This window comes from Nuphar pumila, chromosome 1 (genome assembly GCF_984573655.1).
Source record: "Nuphar pumila chromosome 1, dmNupPumi1.hap1.1, whole genome shotgun sequence".
Taxonomy (NCBI): Eukaryota; Viridiplantae; Streptophyta; class Magnoliopsida; order Nymphaeales; family Nymphaeaceae; genus Nuphar; species Nuphar pumila.
In genome coordinates this window covers 1,393,426-1,418,677 of record NC_143249.1, presented here as the reverse complement: position 1 = coordinate 1,418,677, position 25,252 = coordinate 1,393,426, and the positions used below count along the sequence as shown (strand labels likewise).

At 39.4% G+C, this 25,252-nt stretch overlaps 2 protein-coding genes across 10 annotated transcripts in view; both read right to left on the bottom strand.

Moving 5' to 3' along the window:
• Positions 1–1,171: 1,171 nt before the first annotated feature.
• Positions 1,172–24,587, bottom strand: LOC149847642 (arabinosyltransferase RRA3-like). 4 transcript variants are annotated; one of them, XR_016434563.1, is made up of 3 exons: positions 8,018–8,508; positions 6,229–7,428; positions 1,172–1,425 (listed from the first exon to the last, which is right to left on the bottom strand). XR_016434563.1 is itself a non-coding variant. In XM_090018621.1 (3 exons), the coding sequence occupies exons 2-3, from the start codon at positions 24,375–24,377 to the stop codon at positions 6,310–6,312; spliced, it is 1,131 nt and encodes a 376-aa protein (XP_089874747.1). In that variant the 5' UTR covers positions 24,378–24,452; positions 24,538–24,587; the 3' UTR covers positions 6,100–6,309. The 4 variants fall into 4 exon arrangements, 2 of the variants coding, with proteins under 2 accessions (XP_089874747.1, XP_089873765.1); XR_016434643.1 differs by lacking the exon at positions 1,172–1,425 and adding an exon at positions 4,771–5,282; XM_090018621.1 differs by lacking the exons at positions 1,172–1,425; positions 8,018–8,508 and adding exons at positions 24,366–24,452; positions 24,538–24,587 and having other exon boundaries at positions 6,100–7,428.
• Positions 14,364–25,252, bottom strand: part of LOC149847641 (HVA22-like protein k) — a 25,492-nt gene continuing 14,603 nt past the window's right edge. For 3 of the 6 annotated variants that reach the window (XM_090019696.1, XM_090020304.1, XM_090020350.1), the window contains exons 7-9: positions 24,962–25,057; positions 24,538–24,610; positions 24,151–24,452 (exon numbers count right to left, since the gene is read on the bottom strand). In XM_090019696.1, coding sequence (XP_089875822.1) covers positions 24,367–24,452; positions 24,538–24,610; positions 24,962–25,057 — 255 coding nt within the window. In that variant the 3' untranslated portion in view covers positions 24,151–24,366. Of the gene's footprint in view, positions 14,719–24,150; positions 24,453–24,537; positions 24,611–24,948; positions 25,058–25,252 lie in introns of those variants that run through there. The other 3 variants (XM_090020357.1, XR_016425817.1, XM_089979930.1) reach the window with 3 other exon arrangements.

The window sequence follows — 25,252 nt, the reverse complement described above, 5'->3', positions numbered from 1 at the left end:
TAAACCACTGAAATTGATTCATTCGGGGCTATACTTGCGTACAGGAACAATACGAACTCTTTGAAATAGCAAAGAATTGATACTAATACAAACAATACCATAAGAAACTGATTCTTCTTTAAAATGAACCAGTGTTGTTAAAATTTGTCCATGCCTCCACAGAAAAAGAAATCAATTACAGTACCCAAAATTAGACTAAATCTTCAGGAAAAATCCGAGTATCAAATAGCAAAAGGAATATCATCATGAGATGACACTGCGTGAATCAAATAAAGGACAGACAATTTGGGATCAAGTGCATATTGATCTTCTATTGAATGCCAAATTACTAATCCTCCCAAAGATGGCTCACTATGCATTGTTTGCTTAGGGGTTGCTTTGTGCTCAAAGCCAATCTCAGCATTTGGAAACAGGTGGCCCATAACCCATGGCCCTGGTGACCATAGAAGGCCATCCTCATCATTCTAATTTCCAAATGCTCAACGAGTTTAAAATTAATTAAATATGCATAGATTTTTGAGACATTGGAAGGGTTGCTGAACTAGAAGCTTTTATCCCACTTGAATCCTCAAAATGTGATCTTTGTGCATGTTTATGTGCTTGTGCATATGCAAGAACTTATAGACCTTTTCGTATGTGCATATGATATGATCATATGATGTTTCACTACAAGTAATAAGCAAACAATGTTATTCCAACTCATGCACATCCTGTTGGAGACCTTTCCTGGACAGGTTTTTCCTTCCCCTTTTAAATGCTGAGTTTTCAATGGGTTTGTACCTTTGAGAGCTTGCCTGCAGTGCTTCTGACTTCTGGGCTCACCATATGATAATACTACTTCCATTAGAATCTGAGGAGATATCCCTGAAGTTCTTATGGTTTACATTTCATTTATCGTGATTTTTGCATGGAATGAGTAAAACAAATACCAGGGGCTTTTACTTTTGATTACATTATGATGGTAGATTTTCACTAGTTCAGAGTACTTGTTTCCTTTGCATATTGTACTAAGCCTTATTATAACAAAAACTTGTCCCCCTACAGAATTTATTTCTTCCGTTTTAATCTATCAAACAACTCGAAAAGTCTTAAAACAGTATAGTGTGATACAGTCAGTAAACCTTTAACTTCATGGTACTAAAATTGTTATCTGTAATTTCTCATTGTTTATAATTTTCCATACTTATATAGTATGTATGTATGTATGCGTGTTTGTTCTCGCGTGATCTCCTTTTAAAATTTCTTTTATCTGTAAGATGTCGAAGATTTCTCTGCTATGTACTTTTGATGGATAGTTCCACTTTTCTGTTGTAGCTTGTCAGGGTGCAGACACAATAAAGCCTTTTGATAAGCTCGCTTCACTGCAGCCCCCTCAATTATGTCAACAAAAGGCACTGGCTTGCAACCACTCTCGGGCCATAAAATCTGTACAGGATAAAAAAAACCAAGAATCAAATATAAGAATTCCTAGAACAACCTTACCAGAAATGTTTTAAAACAAGAATACAGAACAAATTCATAATGAAACAAACACCATCATGATCTCTTCTAGACAGATCTATTTAAAAAGAAAAACAGAAGAAAGAGGACCCTAACAGGGAGAAAGAAAAACACAAAGTACCTCAAATTTATGAAAGGGAACACATTTTGTTGTTAGTGATGAGATACTTGTATACATCACCATGTAAAATCATTGTAATTATGGATACTTTTAAGGCTTCCAAACATATAAAATTAGGATGAATTAGAAAAGTATCTCTGGAGGTATAATATTTCAAAATTTTCAAGTTTATCGTTTTTTAAATGGCATAAGGTCAACAACAGGTGATGGTTTTAAGAAAAGAAACAAGAATATGTGCAAAATGGAATTATATAGGAAACTGCAAAATAATTCCATTTTTCTTCCTTAAAAAAATATGGAAGTGTATCACATTTTATTTATAAATCTTCTTCATTGCCCAGGAGGACAGGTACTCCTAGGTTCAAACAGTCGAGGCTTGAGTTTCTTGCTTCAATAAAACATGCAAAAAATAGAGGATGTGCTAATGCAGGATGTGACATCAACAACAAAAAATCCCAGATAAAGCAACAAAGAATCATAGAAAAAAAAGGAGGACAATAAGACTGGAAAAGCTTATGCTGGCAAATTGCATTTAAGCATAATAAAGAAGAGAAGAAATATCAGTGCCTAGACAAAAGTTAAATTCTATTCTTTCAAAATTAGTTGCAAAAATGAACTCAAGTCCATGCAGGAATGGGCCTCAAGGTTGGAACTCTATGTTGGAGAAAAACATGAAGGGAGAGTGCCACTTATTGGAAGCGGTCATTATCGATCCGAAGGAAGTTTCGGTGGATATGGGTTGTCGGCATTTTTCTTATCCAATCGATGCCCTCGATGAGCTCAGGCCTCGAAGTTGAGAGGAGATCCCGACCCTTGAACCTCAGAGAGAGAGAGAAATCAATATTGCATGCTCTCATCATATGTCTAAATAGTTGAAAATGTGGGAGGTTACCATAACTACCATGCAATTCAAAATGGTAATCGATCCCACCATAATGAAAACGTTATGTTTTCTTGGATAGACCCATGTCAAACTGGGTCACATCAAGTTGGATCCAATCCATAATCCAACATTGTCTCATTTGACTCATTGAGACGGAAAAGCACTTTATCGAGGTTTTACTGTTATCTAAATTCAATTTTCATGTGGGTTCACATGCTATACTGACATGTCATGGAGATGAATGTCTCTTTATGAGATGTCATGTTTTCATGTACTATAATATCATTCATTTTAAGAATTTAGCATGTTGATAATATCTTTATGAATATGTTGGTCTCTAACCCATTCTTTTAGTCATTTTTAATATTGTTATTCTACTATTTTCTCTTTTCAAAATAAGAGACACTTTACACATATTCAACAATGCATAAAGCCATAGATAATCAATTTAGTTTCAGAAATGTGGTTGGCCACACATATTGGGGTTATAGGCATGGAGGACATGGGACCAAGGTTATCAAGTTCTAGACTTTTGTTTCCATTCTTGTTGGCTACTATTCACTAGTGAGAATTCAGTAGGTCCTGGATTGATCATGAAGACTGCGTTTCTGATATCTTTTGTTTTTGCTTGTGTGATTGCTGCAATACATTTTCTCGAACAGTGTTCAACTTCATCTGCAAAGCCTTCTCATAGGTTACTTGGTTCTGTACTTTGGGTAATGACGAGTTACTCATGACCTAGAAGAAATGCAGTCATGTACACACACATGCGTGCACAGGAGTCCTAGTATAGGAAATCAGCAAGCCTTCACCACAACCAAGAAATGGATCCATATTTTTCTTGAAACCCTGACAAATGAAAGTTTAATTAGGCGTTTTAGTGTGCTGCACTGTCGAGCTTAAGTAACTTTTCTGTTATGTAACTTTTTGTTGAGCTGTTTCCTATGCTTTACATGTGACAGGGTGGCAACTCGACTATTTTCTCGTATCACATTCTTTAGCCGATCAAGTTCATGATTCTTACATTCTTCCAGAGGTTCTTGGTATTGACCACTGCCCTATAGGTCTTATTCTTAAGCTGTAAGGCTCGTCATAATGAAGGATCTTGGGTTGCAAGAACATGCATCAATTTTAACATTCGTATTATGGTGGATTTTGTGTAAAAATTTTGTATGATATTTGTCTTTAGGATATCTTTCCTGTCTAATTTAAGCTTTAAATCATCTGTAGAACCTTCTGGTAGTTTTAAGTCCTGTATATTCTTGTGGACTACTCTATGCTTCAATTACAACAAAAGTTTATCTATTATTTCCAGTGATGCATGGAATTGTGAACTGTTAGAAACTCTTTTAATACATTGCTTCAGCTAGGCACTTTCTCTACATTGATGCATCTTTGGGATTTTATTTATTTTTTCCTTGTTCAGAACGGTTTCAATATTTAACCCCAAGAGCTGGCCGGCGTCAGTTTTCATGGTTTACTGGAAGCGATTTCTTCGTGAAACTGGTTTAATTTTATCTACTCGTAATGGACATTGGCCTCATCCTTATTTGTGTTAGTTTGAAAATCATCCTCCCTCTTAGGTGGAGCTCCTCATGATCCCACACCCACAGTGAATTCAGTGGGGGCTACAATGGGTGGACCTAAGTGACTAGGCATGTTTAAGTACACTTACCAGCTCCAGTTCTGGGCCTTACTGTCTCTTGGATGACTGATCCATAGGCAGATCTGGATATTGACACAACTCCGATCCTTTATCTCTATATAAGGATCTGTTTGGGAGCTGGTGTTGTGAGGGAAAATAGAGGAACTGGATTGGAGGGGATTTGTCAACTACATTCTCATGAGGATGTAGCTGAAATTGGAAGATGGGAGGCCAAGACACACATGATCTCCTTGCGTTAAAGAGAGTGGCTCCCATTTTTTTATTTTTTTAAATTGCACATTTTTCACAAGGACATTTCTCTGTCTATGACTATAGCAACATGATTCGATCATCAGTCTTATGGAAACAGAATTTTAGAGAAACCATACTCGTTCACATGCATGCTTCCACTGCTTTAATTTACTAATCTCAAGTGAAGGTGAGAAGAAGTATATAGAGTTTCCCAATTCTTTTTTCTGTTGCATGCCATGCTATGTGCATGGAGGTAACTGTTGTTTATACTATAATGGATTGGGAGGAGTCACCATGCGGGCCTCTAGCATTGTTTATTTATGTTCAAATTGAAAGCAGCATTATTCTTGAGCATTCATGTTAAAATTGAGAGGTTACAAGCAAAAGTCAGGTCATTGAGGATACATAAAAGGCTCCAATGTAACTGACAAGGCCCGTATTCTCAGAGCAGTCCCTACCACGAAAGATGGTCAGCAATAATTAAATGGTAAAATATTACATGAAGCGTCAGCTGTAGAACATTGAATACATTAAGATGAATTTTAATTGGCAACATCCACAAAATGCATCACAGCCATTCAAATGCGGGGACACTTTATCATATGCGTATATATAATCCTTGTAAAACACTAAGGGCATGTAAATTGTTGAGACAGTGTTGCCAACTTAGGAAATTTTTGTCTTTTCCTAGCATGACGCATTTGCATAAAGCATTATTTCCACAAGGAAATGACACAAATGTACGGAGGTGAGAAAAAGTTCCCACCAAAGCTTTGCCCAGCACCAACACCGTGATAAGGTTTCTCAGGACATAACGGTTCTTTGGAATCTTTCAGAAAACACTAGGATTTCCAAAATTTGAAAATCATGCCACTTTTCACCTGGCAATGGAAGAAATAACTGATCTTGAGAACCAAACTCTGCTAGGATTTCAAGAATTTAGGGATCCTAATGATTTGTGAACTGCAAGCTCTTTGAGTCTACCTATCAAAATTTTCCTGTGATCACGTTCATCAATGCCTAGAAACAGATATTATGATGTTTTAAAAGTTTCCACTGACATGGGCATAATCTTCAAGAACAAACAATTATTTATGTGCCACATCTAAAATATATGTCTAATGACCATAGATTCACTAAGATGATAAATATTTTGTGACTACAAAGTGAGTGAAAATGTTCATGAGGCTGAGGTCAAGGGTATCACCCAATACAAGGAAGGGGAGATATTTATCCTCGTATGCAACAGTATGCAGAATAACTAAGATCACGAGGAAAAGAGTGAAATACAGTGCCCACTTTCTGAATCAAGGTCCATCTTTTTACCAGCCTCCATCTAAAAGAGCATCCTATCTACAGCTTGGTTGAGGAGATAGATATTTTTAAAGGTTATCATATTCGAGTGTGCATCTTTCAATGCTTGCTTTAATCCTTTGAAACTTGGTGAGCCCATGTTGAACTTTCAACTCTATGTAAAACAATGTGTATCTTTTGGGTTGAAGGTGGTTGAAGTTACTAGGTTTTTGTTGTTTTTGAAGTTACTAGGTTTGAGAGAACGAGATCATTTAGGCCTCATGATCAAGGATGGTGAAATCACGAAGATAAAAGCCCAGTAAGTGAATTCCAAGTAATGCAAACCTGATCCAAGTGAACTGACACACAACAGTATAACCCCGTGAAGCAGATTTGCATGAAGAAACAGTGGAAAATGATGCATCCAGCACTAAAGTTATTTGGAAAAAATGCAACTAGTTATGAAACTCAATCATAAAACAGCACTCTAAAGTATACATTTCATGTAACCACGAAAAAGTATATCCAACGAACCTGCCATTCTCCACAATCTCTGTCTCAACCCAAGGACTCCAAGTGCGCTCACGTTTATAACGCCAACGCTGTGTAACGTTGTTACCAGTCAGAACCATCAGGAAAGTTCTTCAGAGCATCTTCCTTCCCATTCACATAATATTCAACAACTGCCTGCATCCTAGAAAGCTTATCAGGATGATAATTGATGTGAACAGTCACCGGTTTTACCTTGGACAAATTGGGGTCTTTTCTTACGCTTTTGAACAGAACTTTGCTATTCAAGAATTCATAGAAATCCATAGTTCTCTTCGATGCATGAAGACCATCATATCCAGGGTGGGAAGGAAAGAAGAGCTCCTCGTTAAAGACTGCTTGATCCCACAAATTACGATCATTCGCAAGTCTCTGTGCAACGCGATCCAACAACTCAATCGATGGAATAGTGGGTCTGATATAAAAGAAGCCAGAGTTGTAAACCCATATGCGCATCGTATGGGCATAGCGAGCCCAACCCATTGCAGGTTCATCGAAGACGTGATTATACCCGTAAGCTGTCATGTTGTCATGACCATCAGTCATGGACTCCACATCGCAGTCTCTGTACAGATGTTGAAAGGGGTTCTGCAAGTAGACAATATCGACATCGGAGAGAAGGACACTATACCCGATCTGCAAGAATTCCCTGAGAACACGGAACTTCAAGCCCGAAATAGCATGGTTGTCGCCGTGCTTCGCAACAGAATCCACACCTTCATCTGGGTTTCTTCTGTAAACTGGAACATCCGCTGCTTTGCAAAAGCTCTCTGTCTCATTGTCCAATGCTACAACTAGATAATTGGGTATGCCCACACGCTGGATGCTCTTAAACCAGACCTCCAGCATGTTCTTAACATTGATATTTGCCACAGCAACTATGAGCTCTTTGTTAACAGCCACCTTCTCAAGTATCTTCTGCAGTCTAAGATTGATGGTCGGATCAGGAATAACAGTTGGATTTGTCCTCAGACTCTTAACAGTACCAAAGGGCCCAGCTTTATGCTGTTTCCCCAACATAAGGAATTGCTTCTCTGCATGATCTTTTGCTCTTTCTGCCAACTGAATCTTCATGTTTAACTCCCTAATCTGCTTCTTCAACTCCTCGTTCTTCTCCGACAACGAATTCAGCTCAGACCTCAACATGTTGATCCGTTCACGAGATGCACAATTGGTTGAGTTGACCTAATAAACCAATCAAAGAAACCGGCCGTTTATCTCTGCTTCCATCTATGCAATCTTTTGGGTCAAAATCTCCAACAAATAGAAATTTCTTTTGGGAACACAGATCACCCAACTAACCAAACGTATAAAGGGTCGCAAAGGCATAACCTTTGCATACATCCCAGCATCCAAAGATACTAAAAAAATGATGGAATTTACCACAAATATTTGGAAAAATCCTCCACAGAAAAAAATCTGAGATAAATATATGGATTTGAAGTTCAAAAGGGAACCAAATTTGAAAAGCCAAAGATGGAAGGCACCACGATCGTTCGGGGTAGAACACCATATCCCATTTTTGCGCATCAGGGCTATTAAATCGACTAGAAACAACAACATTGGAAAAATGCCAATTGGAAGAAGAAATTCTTCTATATCCCTGGGGATCTCCGGGACACGGGAAGAGCAAATCAACCACTGAAACCTACTATACGAAGCATCAAATCGCATCAGAAACGTAAAGATTTTGAGCCCCATTCGTTTTTGGGCAGGCAGAAATTTTAAAGGGAGAAATTTCACCGCTTTTTCTCTAGGGTATGAAGATGGATACCTGGAAACGTTCTTCTGCTTGCGGGGAGCGAAGGAAGAACCCATTGGGGCAGAGGAAGGCAAAGACCGAGCCTAGGAGGATGCCGATCCCGATAGCTATGGCGATTCTCGACCCTCGGATCGGCTGGCCGTTGGCTCTCATCAAGGGCGTGTCCCGCCGCCCGCTCATGGCTTCGATTTCCCGATCTCGTAGACAGAGGGGATGAGGGAACTTCTCTTTCCTTCTTTCCCTTCCTCCTGAGTGGTCAGAAAAGAGTGAAAGGAAGGAAAAGAGAAGTTGGGTATTCAAAGTTTGGAGGGTTTAGGAGAGAGAGAAAGGGAGATCCCACGTTGGTTTAATGTTTGTGGCCTTGTGGGTTGGATTCAGAAACCCTAGAAATTTGGTCTTGACAAGGCAGGAGAAGAGAGCGAAAAAGAAGGAGAAGGAGATGGAAGGATTGAGAGAGATCAAGCATCAAAATCGAAAGTCGTCTGTCATGCAATTTTTAATCACTCCCCAGAGAGGGAGAGAGAGGCGTTTAAATAAAGAACGACGAAGGGCGAGTCTACTCGTCGCTAGTGCGCCGCTGAGTAGGTAACGGCCATCAGTTTAATGCAATGTCTCTCTCTCTTTCTCTCTCTCTCTCTAACCAGTTAATAACGGCTTTTACTAGATTTTCCGGTACTGTCCCACTAGCAAACAAAATATATATATATATATATATAGGATGACAGTCAATTGAATCTACGACGTAATTGGGATCTCATGATGCAAGTCATTTTGATTTAGCATGATTGATTTAGTCAGAATCAAGCGGACGATCGTGTTCTTTCCATGAAATGCATGCTCTTTTTATCTGCTTGCAACAAATGATTTTTCATCACCAGAAAAAAACTCCACGTACATTGAATTTCAATGATAGAAAAGCCAATTCCCACTAACAGAGAATGTAGATTATTTTTATGAGCTTAGATTTACCAAAAACTGGAAACATGGGTTTTGCTACCTCGATTGTAGGTGCAATAGTGTCGTAAACATTAACCCACATATTATATGTGATAAACATTTGATACTAATGAAAGCACGAAACTGTTGAGTAGGAATTACCATTAAGTTTTTAGACAAATTTTTTTTTTTAATACCTCAGACCTCATAGATGTGATCTATATTGGTTTGTTTGGTAAGAAACGAGCATTGAATCATTTGATCATGACATGTAATCAAGTTTTTCAAGATATTTGGGTGCATGTGTTTGGTTCGATTTGTGGATGTCAATGTTTATACTCACATGAGGACCAACATTAACAAATTTATCACAATTTTATGTCCTTATCAAATTTCAAAATGTCATGCTTGTTTTACGCATTAATCTTATTCACAGCCTGCATTTTAATGATTTAATAAAATCACATTATAAGATGTTTTGCACTTTCAAGATTCAGTTGGTAAATGTGTCATTTATAGCTAATAAATCAGTCATTCTATCTTAAAATTTTCTTAAACGCATTTATTCTGACAACTAATGCATAAAAACAACATAAGCTTTTTACAGGTGCAAGTTTGTGGTGAACATGACTGTTCGGCATAAATATGAAGTTATGCATGAAAATGCTTTTCTGTACACGACTTCATCACAACATGTTGGCATAAACTGTATTTGTGTGAATGGGCGTGCACGTGCTAAGAGTTGATTTCTTCAAGATGGTGTTGACTATAACAATAGACTGATACCGAGATGAGTTGCGTTATTTTATCTACACTGCTTGGTATATACCAACATAAAAAAATTTGTAGCATGAAAATTTAGCCCAAACCATGGGAGAATTCAGCGAAGAAGTTGCCACAAACAACGTTAGCCATGTGACAACTGATTGGAACAAGGCTTATGAATTACACCACTCCAGCCTATTTTCGGCATTGACCATGAGGGCTGCCTTAGATGGTTTAATATGTCAAAGGTTTAAAACTCTCTCTCTCTCTCCTTTGCGCTTGACGGGTCCGGTCTGCCTTCGGCGCAGTAAGCAGTGATGGTTAATCTGGAGGTCATGGTTGTTTACGACTTGGTGGTTCGTTTGGATGATGGTGCGCAACGATGCTGTTTTTCGGGAATCTCCGGTTCACATTAATCTTCTTGCACAAAAAAATCCTAATAGATGTTTACGCGATTCTGCGTATTCATCTTCCTAATCTTATGTTTCCTCCTGCTGGTGCTCTGCGGACATTATTGGTTTTGCGGCTCCTGCGTGAGCCACTTGTTTTTTGTTTGTTTTGCTTCTGTTTGTTTGCTTTAGTTCTCTTTGGGTTCAACTCTGTTGACCCTTTATGTGGTTACGTTGAAATCCTGTTTCGGCTCTCTCTCTCTCTCTCTCTCTCTCTCTCTCTCTCTCTCTCTCTCTATATATATATATATATATATATATATATATATATTGAATTGCCAAACCATTGTTGACAAGGTCCTGCAGATAGGGCTAGTAAACAAGCTGAACTTGATGTGTTCAAGCACAGCTTGTTTGTGGTAGGTCGAGCCATTGAGCTTGAGCTATACGAGCCGCGTACGAGCTGGCATGTTTACAATACATGCCTCGTTACTTTTGTTTGAAGTTGATTAAAAGTCACAGGGTAGGCTTGAAATCCCTCGGACCAACCACCAGCTGTAAGGGGTCCTAGCTTCGGAGTTTTATGCTGCCGGCACGAGGACTATAGGTGTGGAAGGGTGAGCCAGTGCAACCTGGTCTTTGTGCCGGATGGGGTTTCTTTGGGTTATAAAAAAAAAAAAACATCAGCTGTCTCAAAATGAAAAAAAATAAATGTGGAGAAATTACCACGTATAAGTACTTGTATATTTTTTTATAAGACTTGTGATCACAAGTGCCTGACGACCATGTGATAAGTTCTTGGTGCAAACGTTTCGGTAGTCCGGAGTCATAATCAGACGGTCTTGATTTGCCATCCGTGCCCATGTTGGCTCATATAACAAATTTTTTTAGTTCAACTTTTAGTTTGGACGGGTTCATGTTTGGACAAATACAAAAATTTCAAAAAATCAAACGCCTACTTTTTCCTTAAATTTTCAAAAATAATGTTCGTTCTTTTTACAAAAATATCCTTGAATTACAACTCTGCCCAAACGCATGTTGTTTCCAGAAATAACCAGTGGGACGCTTTTTGTCATTTCCTTAAAACTTCAGGCAACGTTTTTGGATTTAAGGATACATTTTCCTGAAGTTTCAGCTAAAAGACGGGTATATGAGTTGAAGTATTGGCCCTACTATTCTTAGAGAGAGAAGGTTGAGAGAGACATGTGAAAGCAAAAAGAACAAATTGAAAGTACTACACACTATTTATGTGGTTCCGTGTTTGTGATCACTTACATTCATGGGCCAAATACTCTACTCAACTCAATGACTTGAGTAGGTTTTATTATAGTCTTTATATAGTTTTTACAATTAAATATTTCAAGCATATCTGGACTCTCTCTTTATGATTATCGTGAACTCCTCTTAGCCTTAGTTGATTACCATTGATAATATCTGGATTCTCTCTCTTTATGTTTAACAAGAACTCCTCTTAGCCTGAGTTGGTTATTATCGATAACCTTCATTTGGTTATCAATGGACTCCATTTGCCTTAGCCTCTGATGATCACATATTCAATTAGTCACCTCATCATGCTCCTCATCATGGACTTCCTTATCACATGTTCGGTTGGCCACCTCATCATGCTCATTCTTATCATGCACTTCCTTATCACATATTTGGTTGGCCACCTTATCGTGCTCTAACTTATCATGAACTTCCTTATCACATATTGGGTTATGCCTCTTCATGTGCATCAGTCGATTGTGCCTCTTATCATCCTCCTTTGCTTTATCATTAATATTATCATTCTCCCTCAAACTCGAGCTAGGGTGAATCCACAGCCTCAGTTTGCTACAAATTTGATCAAAGGTAATCCGAGAGAGAGCCTTGGTCAAAATGTCATATACCTGTTGTGACGAAAGAACAAACATTGTGATAAGATTGTCACAAGCCACCTTTTTCCAAGCAAAGTGAAAATCAATATCAACATGCTTCATGCGAGAATGAAATGCCAGTTTAATAGTCACGTGAAGAGATGAAAGATTGTCACAAAATAGAATAGGCGGTTCAAATAAATAGATCCCAATGTTTCAAAGAATAAATGACAACCATGTAAGTTCTGCTACAGTGGACGTCATTGCCTTATATTCAGCTTCAGTGCTGGAATGAGCCACTAAGTGTTGTTTCTTAGCATTCCAGGATATGCAATTGGCTTCAAGGAAGGTGCAAAAGCCTATGGTGGGTCTTCTGGTAAGAAGACAGCCTGCCTAATTCGCATAAGAGAAAGCATATAGCTGAATTGGAGTATTAGCCAATAATTGGGTTTCATACTTAATGGTACCATGAATATATCGCAAAATTCTTTTCACCATTTGAAAGTAAAACTTAATGGGATTTTGTATGAATCGGCTAATATAATTTATGTTATATGAAATGGTTGGTCTAGTAAATGTCAAATAGTGTAACCCTCCAAGCAAACTTCTATACAGAGTGCAATCATAAAATAATTTTTTACTTTCTTTCGTAGGATGAAGATTAGATGCCATAGGAGTGGAGACAGGCTTGGCGCCAAGCATCTGGGCACGATCTAATAAAGTATAAGCATACCATTTTTGATTCAAGAATAGGCCTTGAGAGAAGCGGTGAACCTCGATTCCCATAAAGTAGTAAAGATAGCTCAAATCTTTCATGGCTAACTTTGACAACAAACTCATTTATCATAGTGAGATTGTTTTCTATAAGAATAATATCAACATAAAGTAGAAAAAGTATTGTCTCATGATGACTTTGATAAATAAACAGGGATGAGTCAGCAACAATGGAATAAAAACTCATAGATAACAAGAATGTACCAAACATGCCATACAAAGCTCATGAAACTTGGTTCAAGTTATACAAAGCTCTATTTAATTTACACACAAAATCTGGTTTATCTTTATCATGGTACCTAGGGGGGTGATCAATATAAACATCTTGAGTCAAAAACCCATGTAAAAATGCATTCTTAACATCTAAGTGTTTGATATTCCAGTTATAGGCAACAACAACTATTAGAATAATTCTAATTGATGAAGGTTTTATGACAGGAGAGAAGGTCTCAGCAAAATTGATTCCAGGTATTTGACTGAACCCTTAATCCACCAAACGAGCTTTAAGGTGTTCTATGATTCTATCACTTTTAATTTTTGTTTAAACACCCATATGTTCCCGATCACATTCATATTAGATGTGTGAGGAACTTAAACCCATGTGTCATTCTGTTCTAATGAAAGCAACCCTTCTTTCATAGCTTGACGTCGATATGGACTCTTCAAAGCTTCATTAACAGATTTTTGTTTCAGTGGTATAGTTAGAGCTAAGAAGTATTTAGGATTTTGTTTGATTATTCCTTATTTCGACCGAGTGACCATAGGATGAATGTTCTGAATATGTGTCCCAACAACATTAGAATCTGCAGGTTGAATGACACCTGCTTTCGAGTCTCATGGTTATCAAGATCTTGAAAATCATTTTGACTCTTAATGGGAAGGCTAGACGTGTTATCTTGGAGAGCACTAGTTTGGCGGTTATCATTAATACAACTCTTCTACATAAAGGTATCAGCTTGATGACAATAGTTTGAATCAATAAAACTTACTAGTTCTTCATTGTCAGATATAGACAAAAACAGTTTGTCAGGAGCTCTGTAAGAAAAAACATGTTCAGCAAACACATGTATGGATATAAAAACATTTGTATCCCTTATGAAACTTGCTATATCCCAAAAATACACATGATAGAGACTGTAGTTCAAACTTATTTTTGTTGTAGTCTCTAATATAGGGAAAGCATTTGCAGCCAAACGATCTAAGGCATGAAAAATCTAATTGTTTTCTTTTTAGCAACTCAAATGGCGACTTCATATGAAGATTTGGAGATGGAAGTCTATTAATCAACCACACAACCGTGAAAAAAGCTTCTACCCAAAAATGTGTTGAAATATTACTATGAAAAATCAAAGTTAATCCCAGTTTAGTAATAGTGAGATGTTTACACTCTGCCATTCGATTTTGTTCCGACATTTTGGGCAGGCTTTAATATGTTTGATGCATTTTTCTTTCAAAAAAATTTCTAGCACATGGCTATGGAACTCACCTCCTTCATCGGTTTGAAAAACTTTGATTTTTTTCTCAAACTGAGTAATCACCAAATTGTGAAATTCAATAAATTTTTATGTGAGTTAAGATTTGGCCTTTAACAGATAAAACTATTGAATCTAGAATATTCATCAACAAATATAGCATAAAACTTGAATTATTGAAAAGAAGATATGGGTGTTGGTCCCCACAAATCACAATAAACCTTATCAAATGATTGAGAACAATGTTCATCTACTTGAAGGAATGGTAACCTACATATTTTGCCTATTTGGCAATTCGAGTATACTGAAGAAAATTTATTTTGTGCGGTTACCTCAATAAAATTGTTTTTAACTAAAAAATCAACTAGCTGCATATTAGGATGGTCGAGTCTCGCGTGCCAGACATCCTTGCTAACAGATCGAAATCATGTAGAATAGTAGACTTGCTTATTCTCCGACGTGACTCCATACAGGCCATCGATTGTGTTGCCCGTCACTGCCACCTTGTTATTAGCTTGATCCTTCACCAAAAAACCGTTAGACGAGAATTCAAAGGAATAAGGCATGTCAGATGTTAACTGGCTAACAGAAATCAGATTCTTCTCAATTTTAGGAACAACAAGAACATTTTCAAGAATCATTTTTTTGCTTCCAACCTTTAAGTCTGTCGTTCCAGTGTGAGTAATAACAAGTTTAAAGTCATCACCAATCATAATTTTTTCTGAACCATAATACTTATTAAGATTGCCAAGTTTACCTACATCTGAAGTAACATGGGTAGTTGCTCCTGTATCTGAAAACCATGCATTATCTTGTACATCAGAGAGTTTTAAGGTTGCGAGCGCGTGAGGGACATCTTCTGCCTGAAATGCCTGATTGAATCGATGCCAACAATTGATAGCACTATGATTTGGCTTGAAACAAATTTGACAGGTCACACCCTTTTCTTTATTTTTCGATTGAATTTGATTTCCTACTTGACCATTGAAAGGTTTCTTTTAGGTTGAATTATTTTCACGATTTATGGTTTGACCTGCTTGAGTGAACTCATGACCTTTTGAAGAAAACTGTTGTTTTTTGTTGAAATATCGATATTTTTGATTTCAAGTTCTTTGACTAAAAAATGTTGAGTGGTTGTTCACTCCTTCATAAAGATCGTATATGGTTTGATGACTTTGCAACAACCTGATGGCTTGTTCATATGACGGGGTTGGTGGCTTTAGGATGGTTATAACGAACGATTCGTAACCAGCTCCAAGCTCGTTCAATAACCAAAACACTTTGGTGTCATCATCAATAGGCTTGCCTATGGCCTCAAGCTCATCATATATATTTTTGAAACTATTTATATAATCGACTATAGGCATTTCATTCTTCCGATGTAGTTGTAATTTTTAAACAAGCAAGAACTCATGTGCTTTAAATACATGAGCAAAGGAGGTTATCAGAGCATTTCATACCTCTCGAGAGGTTTGAAGTCCAACAACAATTCCAAGGACTTCTTCTGCAAGAGTATCAATTATCCATCATTGCAACAAACGGTGTAATTTTCTCCATACCATGTATTCAGGATTCATAGCAGCATCAGTTGGAGTCTGTATATACTGATGCGGCGTGGGATATTTCTCATCAAGAAATCCTGTCATGTCTTAGCTTTCAACAAGACCAAGAAACTGAGTTTGCCATAACAGAAAGTTGTTATGGTTGAGTTTAATTGTCACGAAATTAGTGACATTAAGGTTAAACAGGTATGAGTATTTCACCGATAAAGTCGACTTGGTTGAGATAGCAGCCATAATAATGACAAAAGCAATATGAATGTAAAAAACACCCTCACCAGGCAAAGAGTTTTGATACCATGAAAACAAAAAGAACAAATTGAAAGAACAACTTATTACACACAATTTACGTGGTTTGGTGTTTGTTATCACCTACGTCCATGGGCCAAATACTCTACTCAACTCAATGACTTGAGTAGGTTCTATTACTGAGGGCCTTTATATAGTTTTTACAATTAGATATTTCAAGCATATCTAGACTCTCTCTCTCTATGATTATTGTGAACTCCGCTTAGCCTTATTTGATTATTATTTATAATATCTGGACTCTCTCTCTCTCTTTATGTTTAACGTGAACTCCTCTTAGCCTGAGTTGGTTATTATCGATAACCTTCGTTTGGTTATCAACAGACTCCATTTGCCTTAGCCTATGATGGTCACATATTGGGTTAGTCACCTCATCGTGCTCTTCATCATGGACTTCCTTATCATATATTCGGTTGGCCACCTCACCGTGCTCCTCCTTATCATGGACTTCCTTATCACATATTCGGTTGTGCTCCTCCTTATCATGAACTTCTTTATCCCATATTTGGTTATGCCTCTTCATATGCAACAGTTGATTGTGCCTCTTATCAACCTTCTTTGCTTTATCATTAACATTATCAACATGAACGTAGACTCTGGTGGTAACTTGCATCCTTGGCCGAAGGGTGACGAAAAGCATGATCTCTGATAGCCCTGGCCAACGTTCTCCATCATTCCCACAACACTCATGGGCTAATGTTGTGGAAGGTATGACACCCTCCAGTTCTTCGGCCAAAGCCATGATGTCGAATGGTGACCAACTGCATCTAGAGATATCATCGGAGAGGCACGATGAAATGCTAGCACCCTTTCGATGGACCCTTTTGGCCGGATGGTCGAGGGGTAACCCTCCTAAACGAGAGGGTGGTGTATGTTCGCCCCCGATGATTCACTGAATCCCACGTCTGTGTTCGGGGGTCCCAAAAAGCACCACATACATAAGCACATGGGGCTCGTATTCCCATATATGTTGACATCACTCAGCATTGGAGTTTGGTGCGGTTGCAAAGACTTAAGTACCCTTTCTTGCTATTCTTGCCATAAAATGATGGTTTGAGAAATTGACAAAAATGTCTTTTATTCAAAAAAAGAAAACAAACGGTTCAAAAAAAGGACAAACATGTCCTTCATCCAGAAAGTCAAGGATGATGTTGACTCTTCAAAGTCTACACAGTGAAATGAACCTTAGTCGACGATTCGATGGTGATCCGACGAAACGATGGTGAGCCGACGATCCGATGGTGAGTCGGCGATCCGATGGTCATCCAACGAAACGAACCTGAGCCATCAAAAATGTCTGTTTGAACATTTCATCGTCATCTTCTTCTTCTGCCTTCTCCGTAAAACATTGTAAAACCCTCTCTCTCTCTCTCTCTCTCTCTCTCTCTCTAGAGAAGAAATCAAGGGAGGCAAAGAGTTCCCCCTGTAGAAGGCCATGAACATCAACCCTCTCACTCTCTCTCCCTTCTCTTTCTACTTCTGCGCACATCCAGCAGACGATCCTATATTACTCCATCAAACACCGATTGACCTGCGCACTGACTGTAGAATCATTCAACTTGATGAGTTGTAGAGCCTGATTCATAGTTTTTGCCCTTACAGGAGGGGGTTTGGGGGCTCCTCCCAGCATGGGTAGCATCATTCAACTTGATGAGTTGTGGAGCTTGATTTAGAGTTTTTGCCCTTATAGGAGGGGGGTCCGGGGGCTCCCCCCCGGCGCGGGTCCAGCTGCGCAGTCAGCAGGCGGGGTCCAGGGGGGCGCCCCTGGCGGAGGGCAGCGCCCCCCGGACCAATTTTTTTTGGGGCCTTGTATAATTTTTTTATTTTTCCCCTCTTTTAACTATCGAAAAAGAGCAATAAAGCATTTTGTTTAATCGTGGGGCTCATGTTTCCTTCGGTTGTTTCTTGCTCGAGGTTTTCGTAACACCCCTTCCCACGATTTTTCTATTTTTCTTTTTCTGTTTCTTTTCCATGGTTTTTTTAATGACTGCCCTACAACGATTTTTAGTGTTGTCGGGTCTCCAACGAGCCCCACATCGATTTATAGTGTTGTTTGGTCTTCCAACAGCGATTTATAGTATTATCGAGCTTTCCTACAATGATTTGTAGTATTTTTGGGTCTCCAACGAACCCCACAACGATTTATAGTGTTATTCGGCCTTCTAACAATGGTTTATAGTATTGTTGGGCTTTCCTACAGCGATTTGTAGTGTTTTCGGGACTCTAACGAGCCTCACAGCGATTTATTGTGTTATTCGGCCTTTCAGCAATGATTTGTAGTGTCTTCCGCAAATCACTATAGCGATTTGTAGTGTTATTGGGTCTCCAACAAGCCCCACAACGATTTATAATGTTGTTCGGTCTTTTAACAATGATTTGTAGTATTATCGGGCCTTCCTACAACGATTTGTAGTATTTTCATGTCTCCAACGAGCCTCACAGCGATTTATAGTGTTATTCGGTCTTCCAACAACGATTTGTAGTGTCTTCCATAAATCACTATAGCGATTTACAGTGTTTTTGGGTCTCCATAGAGCCCAGAGCGATTTATAGTGTTGTTGGATCTCACTATAGCGATTTGTAGTGTCTTACGAAAATCACTATAGCGATTTGTAGTGTTATTCAGTAAGCAAATCGTTGTAAATCGCTACCTGAATTAGGACCAAATTGTCAGGGCCATATCTCCCTAACCAAAGGTCATATTCTAAATCCGTAAAAAATGGTGTCTTCGTTATTGAGTCTAGTTTATTCCTGTCAAATTTTAGTGATTTCTATGATCATTTCATTCTCCAGTTCATTCCCCATTTCTATGGCTTAGTTTTTAGTTAAAATGGAGAATGAAATGACCATAAAAATCGCTAAAATTTAACAGAAATAAACTAGACTCAATAATGAAGACACCACTTTTTACGAATTTAGAATATGACCTTTGGTTAGGGAGATATGGCCCTAACAAGTTGGTCCTAATTCGGATAGCGATTTACAGTGATTTGCTTACTGAATAACACTACAAATCGCTATAATGATTTGCGCAAGATACTACAAATCGCTATAGTGAGATCCAACAACACTATAAATCGTTGTGTGGCTCGATAGAGACCCAAAAACACTGCAAATCGCTATAGTGATTTGCGAAAGATACTACAAATCGCTGTGAGGCTCGTTGGAGACCCGAAAACACTACAAATCACTATAAGAAGGCCCGATAATACTACAAATCGTTGTTAAAAGACCGGACAACACTATAAATCGATATGGGGCTCGTTGGATACTCAATAACACTACAAATCGCTATAGTGATTTGCGGAAGACACTACAAATCGTTGTTGAAAGGTCGAATAACACTATAAATCGCTGTAGGGCTCGTTGAAGACCCAAAAACACTACAAATCATTGTAGAAAAGCCTAACAATACTACAAATCATTGTTGAAAGGCCGGATAACACTATAAATCGTTATGAGGCTCGTTGGAGACTCAAAAACACTACAAATCATTGTAGGAAGGCCCGACAATACTATAAATCGTTGTTGGAAGACCAGACAACACTATAAATCGCTGTGGGGCTCGTTGGAGACCCGACAACACTATAAATCGTTGTAGGGAAGTCATTAAAAAAATCATGGGAAAGAAACATAAAAAGAAAAATAGAAAATTCGTGGGAAGAGGTGTTACGAAAACCTCGAACAAGAAACAATTGAAGGAAACATGAGCCCCACGATTAAACAAAACGCTTTATTGTTGTTTTTCGATAGTTAAAAGAGGAAAAGAAAATAAAAAAATTATACAAGGCCCCAAAAATTTTTAGTCCGGGGGGCGGTGCCCACCGAGCCCCCCCGCCAAGGGCGGGCCCCCCTGGACCCCCGCGCAGCGTGACCCACGCCGGGGGGCGCCCCCGGACCCCCCTTTTGTAAGGGCAAAAACTCTAAATCAGGCTTCACAACTCATCAAGTTGAATTATGCTACCCACGGTGGGAGGAGCCCCCAAACCCCCTCCTGTAAGGGCAAAAACTATGAATCAGGCTCCACAACTCATCAAGTTGAATAATGCTACCCACGCTGGGAGGAGCCCCCAAACCCCCTCCTGTAAGGGCAAAAACTCTGAATCAAGCTCCACAACTTATCAAGTTGAACGATTCTACCCACGCTGGAAGGAGCCCCCAAACCCCCCTCTTGTAAGGGCAAAAACTCTGAATCTGACTCCACAACTCATCAAGTTAAATGATGCTATCCACGCTCGGAGGAGCCCCCAAACCCTCCTCCTGTAAGGGCAAAAACTTTGAATCAAGCTCCACAACTCATTAAGTTGAATGATGCTACCCACGCTGGGAGGAGCTCTCGGACCCTCCTTCTATAAGGGTAAAAACTCTGAATCAGACTCCACAACTGTTCAAGTTGAATGATACTATCCACGCTGGGAGGAGCCCCCAAACCCCTCTCCTGTAAGGGTAAAAACTCTGAATCAGGATCCACAACTCATTTAGTTGAATGATGCTACCCACGCTGGGAGGAGCCCCCAAACCCTCCTCCTGTAAGGGTACAAACTTTGAATAAGGCTCCACAACAGTCAATGTGCAGGTCAGTCGGTGTTTGATGGAGCAATGTAGGATCTTCTGCTGGATGTACACAGAAGCAAAAAGAGAAGGGAGAGAGAAAGTGAGAGGCTTGATGTTCATGGCCTCCTTCAGAGAAAATTTCTTTCTCAGATAATCCTGCAGTGCAGAGACTGGGTCTTAAATAATCATCTTCGGGGCACTTAAGTCTTTACAACCACTTCTTTTCTAGAATTGTCATTTTTTTGCACCAATGGAGGAGAGGGTACTTAAGTCTTTGCAATCGCATCAAACTTCAACGCTAATTAATGCTAACAAACATCGGGATACAAGACGCACATGCTTAAATACATGGTGCTCATTGGGACCCCCGAACACAAGATGTAGCTAACTGCCCTCTTCGGGGAGAGAACATATAACCTGCTTCGCTCGTAAACATACTGATTATATGCTTTTCAAGCATTGCGATTGCTATGGAAGTATTCTGTCGTTCAGTCAGGGTTTACATACTGAGGCTCCTATCAAATTCACATCGTTCAGTCAGGGTTTATTCATGATTCGATTAAATAGTTTGGAGGAGATGAATCGTATTCTGCATGGTGGGCGAGCTCACCAATGGCTTCCTGATATGGAACTCAAACTCCAAGCCTCGAACCGGGTTCCTTAATGGATACGTCTTTCGGGGTTGTCGGCGGAATGGTGGACTATGGATATTTTTGAGGGAGTTGTGTCCTGCCTTCACAGCAGTCTTATGGAAATAGATCACCATACTCGCTCATTGGAGCGTGCGACGTTTGCAAGAATATGTGTTTCTGTGCCATTGGATTTTTCTCCTAAAACGCATATCGAAATTGCAATCTTAAATTGCAGAACCTTCCAACGATAAATCATTTATGAAAATAGGATTCACTATTGCTCTTGCTATGGGTCTACAAATCACTCAACGGTTACTTGCCCTGCTCGTCCTATGCCGCCTGCGGGAGAAGTTCATGATCGTGCTAAGGACAATTGGCAACAGGTGAAGATTCACCGGCGTCGTAAGGCCCCAGTTGCTCGTGCTGCTTAGATTTGCTGCCCTTTCTAAGAATAGAAATCTGACAATCGTCAGATCAAGAATTACTCTCTTCATCACCATCAGTTGTGAAGGACATCTCTGGCATGGCTATGGAAATCGAACAGCAGCCTCCTTTGAATGGATCGTCTACTGGGTTGCCAAGATCCAATGTCATCGATTTGGAGGCTCAGTAAGAAAAGTTGTCGGACGTTTCTGTGGGTATGGCGATTCAGTTGGAAGTATCTGCCCGTATGGTGAATCCGTCAGAACAGTAGTCCAGTTGTAGACTTTGGGGGTAGAGGGGTGGCCACGTTAGATTCAGTTGGTTGCCATGTAAGGAAGTTTCTGCCTAAAGTGCCGCCTACTACAGACACATCCCCTGCTGATGTGGGCATGCTGATGCCTACTGTGGACAAATCACCTACCGGTGTAGCTAGGTTTGATACCATCTAAGGAGGAACCCTTCAAGTTCACTACACTTACCGACCCTGTTATTTCCAAGGATAACGTCCCTCCTTCACCGGAGGACGTTTCTTCTTCAGTGCAGCATGGGGACTCTACCAAACAGCACCGACACTACAAAACTGGGGCTTTTGATCCTTCTAGACCCACCCCGCCAGAAGTGGGTTGTCGAAGCAATACCAATCGCTCTGTTAGGTTGCAGCCACATCGACAATCTCAGAATTGCTTGAAGGAAAGTGGATCAGCTTCTATCAATAGCCATGTTTCTGAGGTGATTCTAGAAAACTTGGATCAAGGTCCTTTGCAGGAGGTTGCTGTGTCGACTTGTATCACATCGCGCGTCCAAGATTCTCATGAGAGTCCTTAGCTGGAACGTCCGGGGTTTGGGTCGGAGATGGGCAAGGCTGCAAATTGCGGACATGTTGCGCCTTCACCAACCTGAGATTAGATCTTAACGGAAGGTCTTGCTTCTAAACTGGTCCGCTCTGAATGACTTCAAAAACGTCGTTCAGTAACTGCTGCTTCTTCACCCAGACCTGCGGATTCAGATAATAAGGAGGTCGCTGCTGTTTGAGAGAGGGAACAGTGTTTTTCAGAAACCAACAGGCAATTGTCTGATATGAGTCAAGTTTGGACTCCCTCTTGTAAACGTTAATGTAGTTAGTTTTCTTTCAGGTAGGGGTCCGCCCAACCCCAGCTTTCTCTGTCGAAAAATAAAGGCCATGAGTTCACCCGTATTCGATGTGACGCAATTCTTTTTGCGTAATCTTCATAGTGACGGCTAGGTTGTACTAAATTTTCATTTTGACCACCTAACATTTCAAAACACATAAGCTTTCATGGCTTGAGTAGGTTCTTCCCTTGGTCTCTGGCATTGTTTAACCATCTTTAGTTAAACGAAAGGAAAAAGGCAAATTTACCCATTCCTTTCTTCAATCAAAATCATTACGGTATCCAAACCCTACGGTCCTCTTCTAGCAGTGACCGGCTCTCTCTCTCTCTCTCTCTCTCTCTCTCTCTCTCTCTCTCTCTCTCTCTCTCTCTCATGTCTGGGTTATCCTCCCCCCCTCCCCCCTTGATATTAGCCCATACTGGCTACCAGAAAAGGAGAACCAAATCGTGGTAATTTTGGGAAACTTTGAGCATTTTTTAGGTGACAAGTGTGAAGAGGAAGAAAGCCTAAATTGGAAACGATTGTGATTTCAAAGTAATAATATAATTTATTGATCTGTCAAAAAGGCTTGATATTTGAAAAATCAGAACTTTATGATCCCACAAGTTCTTTGGTTTGGTGTTGGACCTTGGAAAAGGAGGAGGGCTGCCCTGTTTGAAGGAGAATGGCTTCCTGTTCTAGTGGCGGTCTCAACTTTCCAACAGATGATGGTCTGGTTAGATAGAGGCAGGTCCAAGAGAACATTACAGCAGCAGAGTTCGCAAGAAACTTTAATGGAGAGAGTGATACTGATAGCTTCAGAAATTCGGGTTCTGGAGTAGATCAGCAGCAATAGCGTGCAGTCAATGCTTCACACAGCACTACATCCTCATAGCTATGGAGAGTGATATCATATCCTTGTTTTCTGCATTGCCTCGTGATCTAAGCAATGACATATGGAGTAATGGCTACCCATAAAAGATGACTATGTGAGGATTCATCTAGGGAGTCCCTGTCTTCGTTTTCTCTTACACTAAGGTTCGTCCAACATTGCAACTAACTCGAACAATACCAAAGCATAAGCTGTTACTGTAAACCCATTCAACCAAACATGCAATGAACCAGAAAATGCAATGGAGAATTTAATTTCACCTTTCACCAAATAGTTTCCGTTCAAGATTTGGCCGAACACTAACTCAGGCACATACCTAAGGTATTTAATCAAAGGTAAGGTCTCTATTTCAAATCACTCGAATGTAAATTGATTACGGTATGCATCTACATGTAAAATATTCTTTCCTTCTTTCTTTTGGCAGAAGATGAATGTTTTGAAATTCAAGCCTTCCGATGCCATGTTATCTTGTGTAGGGGTGTGGTAGTAAACGTGTGATCACAGCACCATTTTCCACTATTGAAACCACTTTGTCAAGCAATTGTGTGAACACCAAATGAAAACACAAAATATAAAACTGCTAAGAAAAGATGGAAGCCGACCTAGGCATTCATTAATCTATTAAGCGTATATACACGGAGAACTATGTAAGATCGAGTTTATCTATTTCCCGCTATCGACAAAAAACACACCTTAATCATCATCCGAACCTTCACCCTCAGTCGCAGCAGGGAGACATGGGGGCACCGGCTGAAAAATACCCTTAACAGTCTGGTACACTGTCCAAGAAATAACCATAAAATTCATTTTTAAGATGGAAGCTACTAAGAAAGGTCACCCAGAACATGGAAACGCAATTGGTACCTGAAAATATAGACCTCTGCAACATGACCCTCAGAAATTGGATTTCTTTTTGGTGGGAGGTGAAAAATTTGTTCTGGAAACAATATTGCATTAGGTTTAACTTCATCAATCAATAAATACACAGATTAATCGCAACTAGCCAGATCCTAACTGAAGAGAATAGGGCAACTGGAAAAGAATGAATGTGAACCCCTATAGGTGAAGATATGCACATACACATGCAAAATGAGATTACCTAAAAGAACTAAATTCCCAAGTGGATCAACTGTAATTGATGGACAAAATGCATTATTTCGCACTAATAATTAGTGATTTCATGTAAAGATTTGGTACAAGAGTAGAAGTAGAACAGTATGGAGCGCATATAGAAAAGAATAATTTGTGAACGAAAACCCATGCACAAAATATTACTCATGAAGCCTACCATTTCACCATAAATCAAACCCAATGCTTGGTCGAGTTTAGCTTGATGCTTCAGTAGAAATGGACGCAGATACATCATATACAAATGGCTTGCACCCTGCTCATCAAACATTTTAAATGAGTGTGGACGAAAAAATTAAAAAGGAAAAGTAGATCATCTGCTGGCACTGTATGTGGCACCCAGATTAACTTTCTATCCCAGAATATGAAAATATTCCATAAGCCTAAAAGTGCAACCTCAAAAGTTGCATCAGTAACACAAATAGCAGTGTTGTGAAAAGCGTTGAGGCGT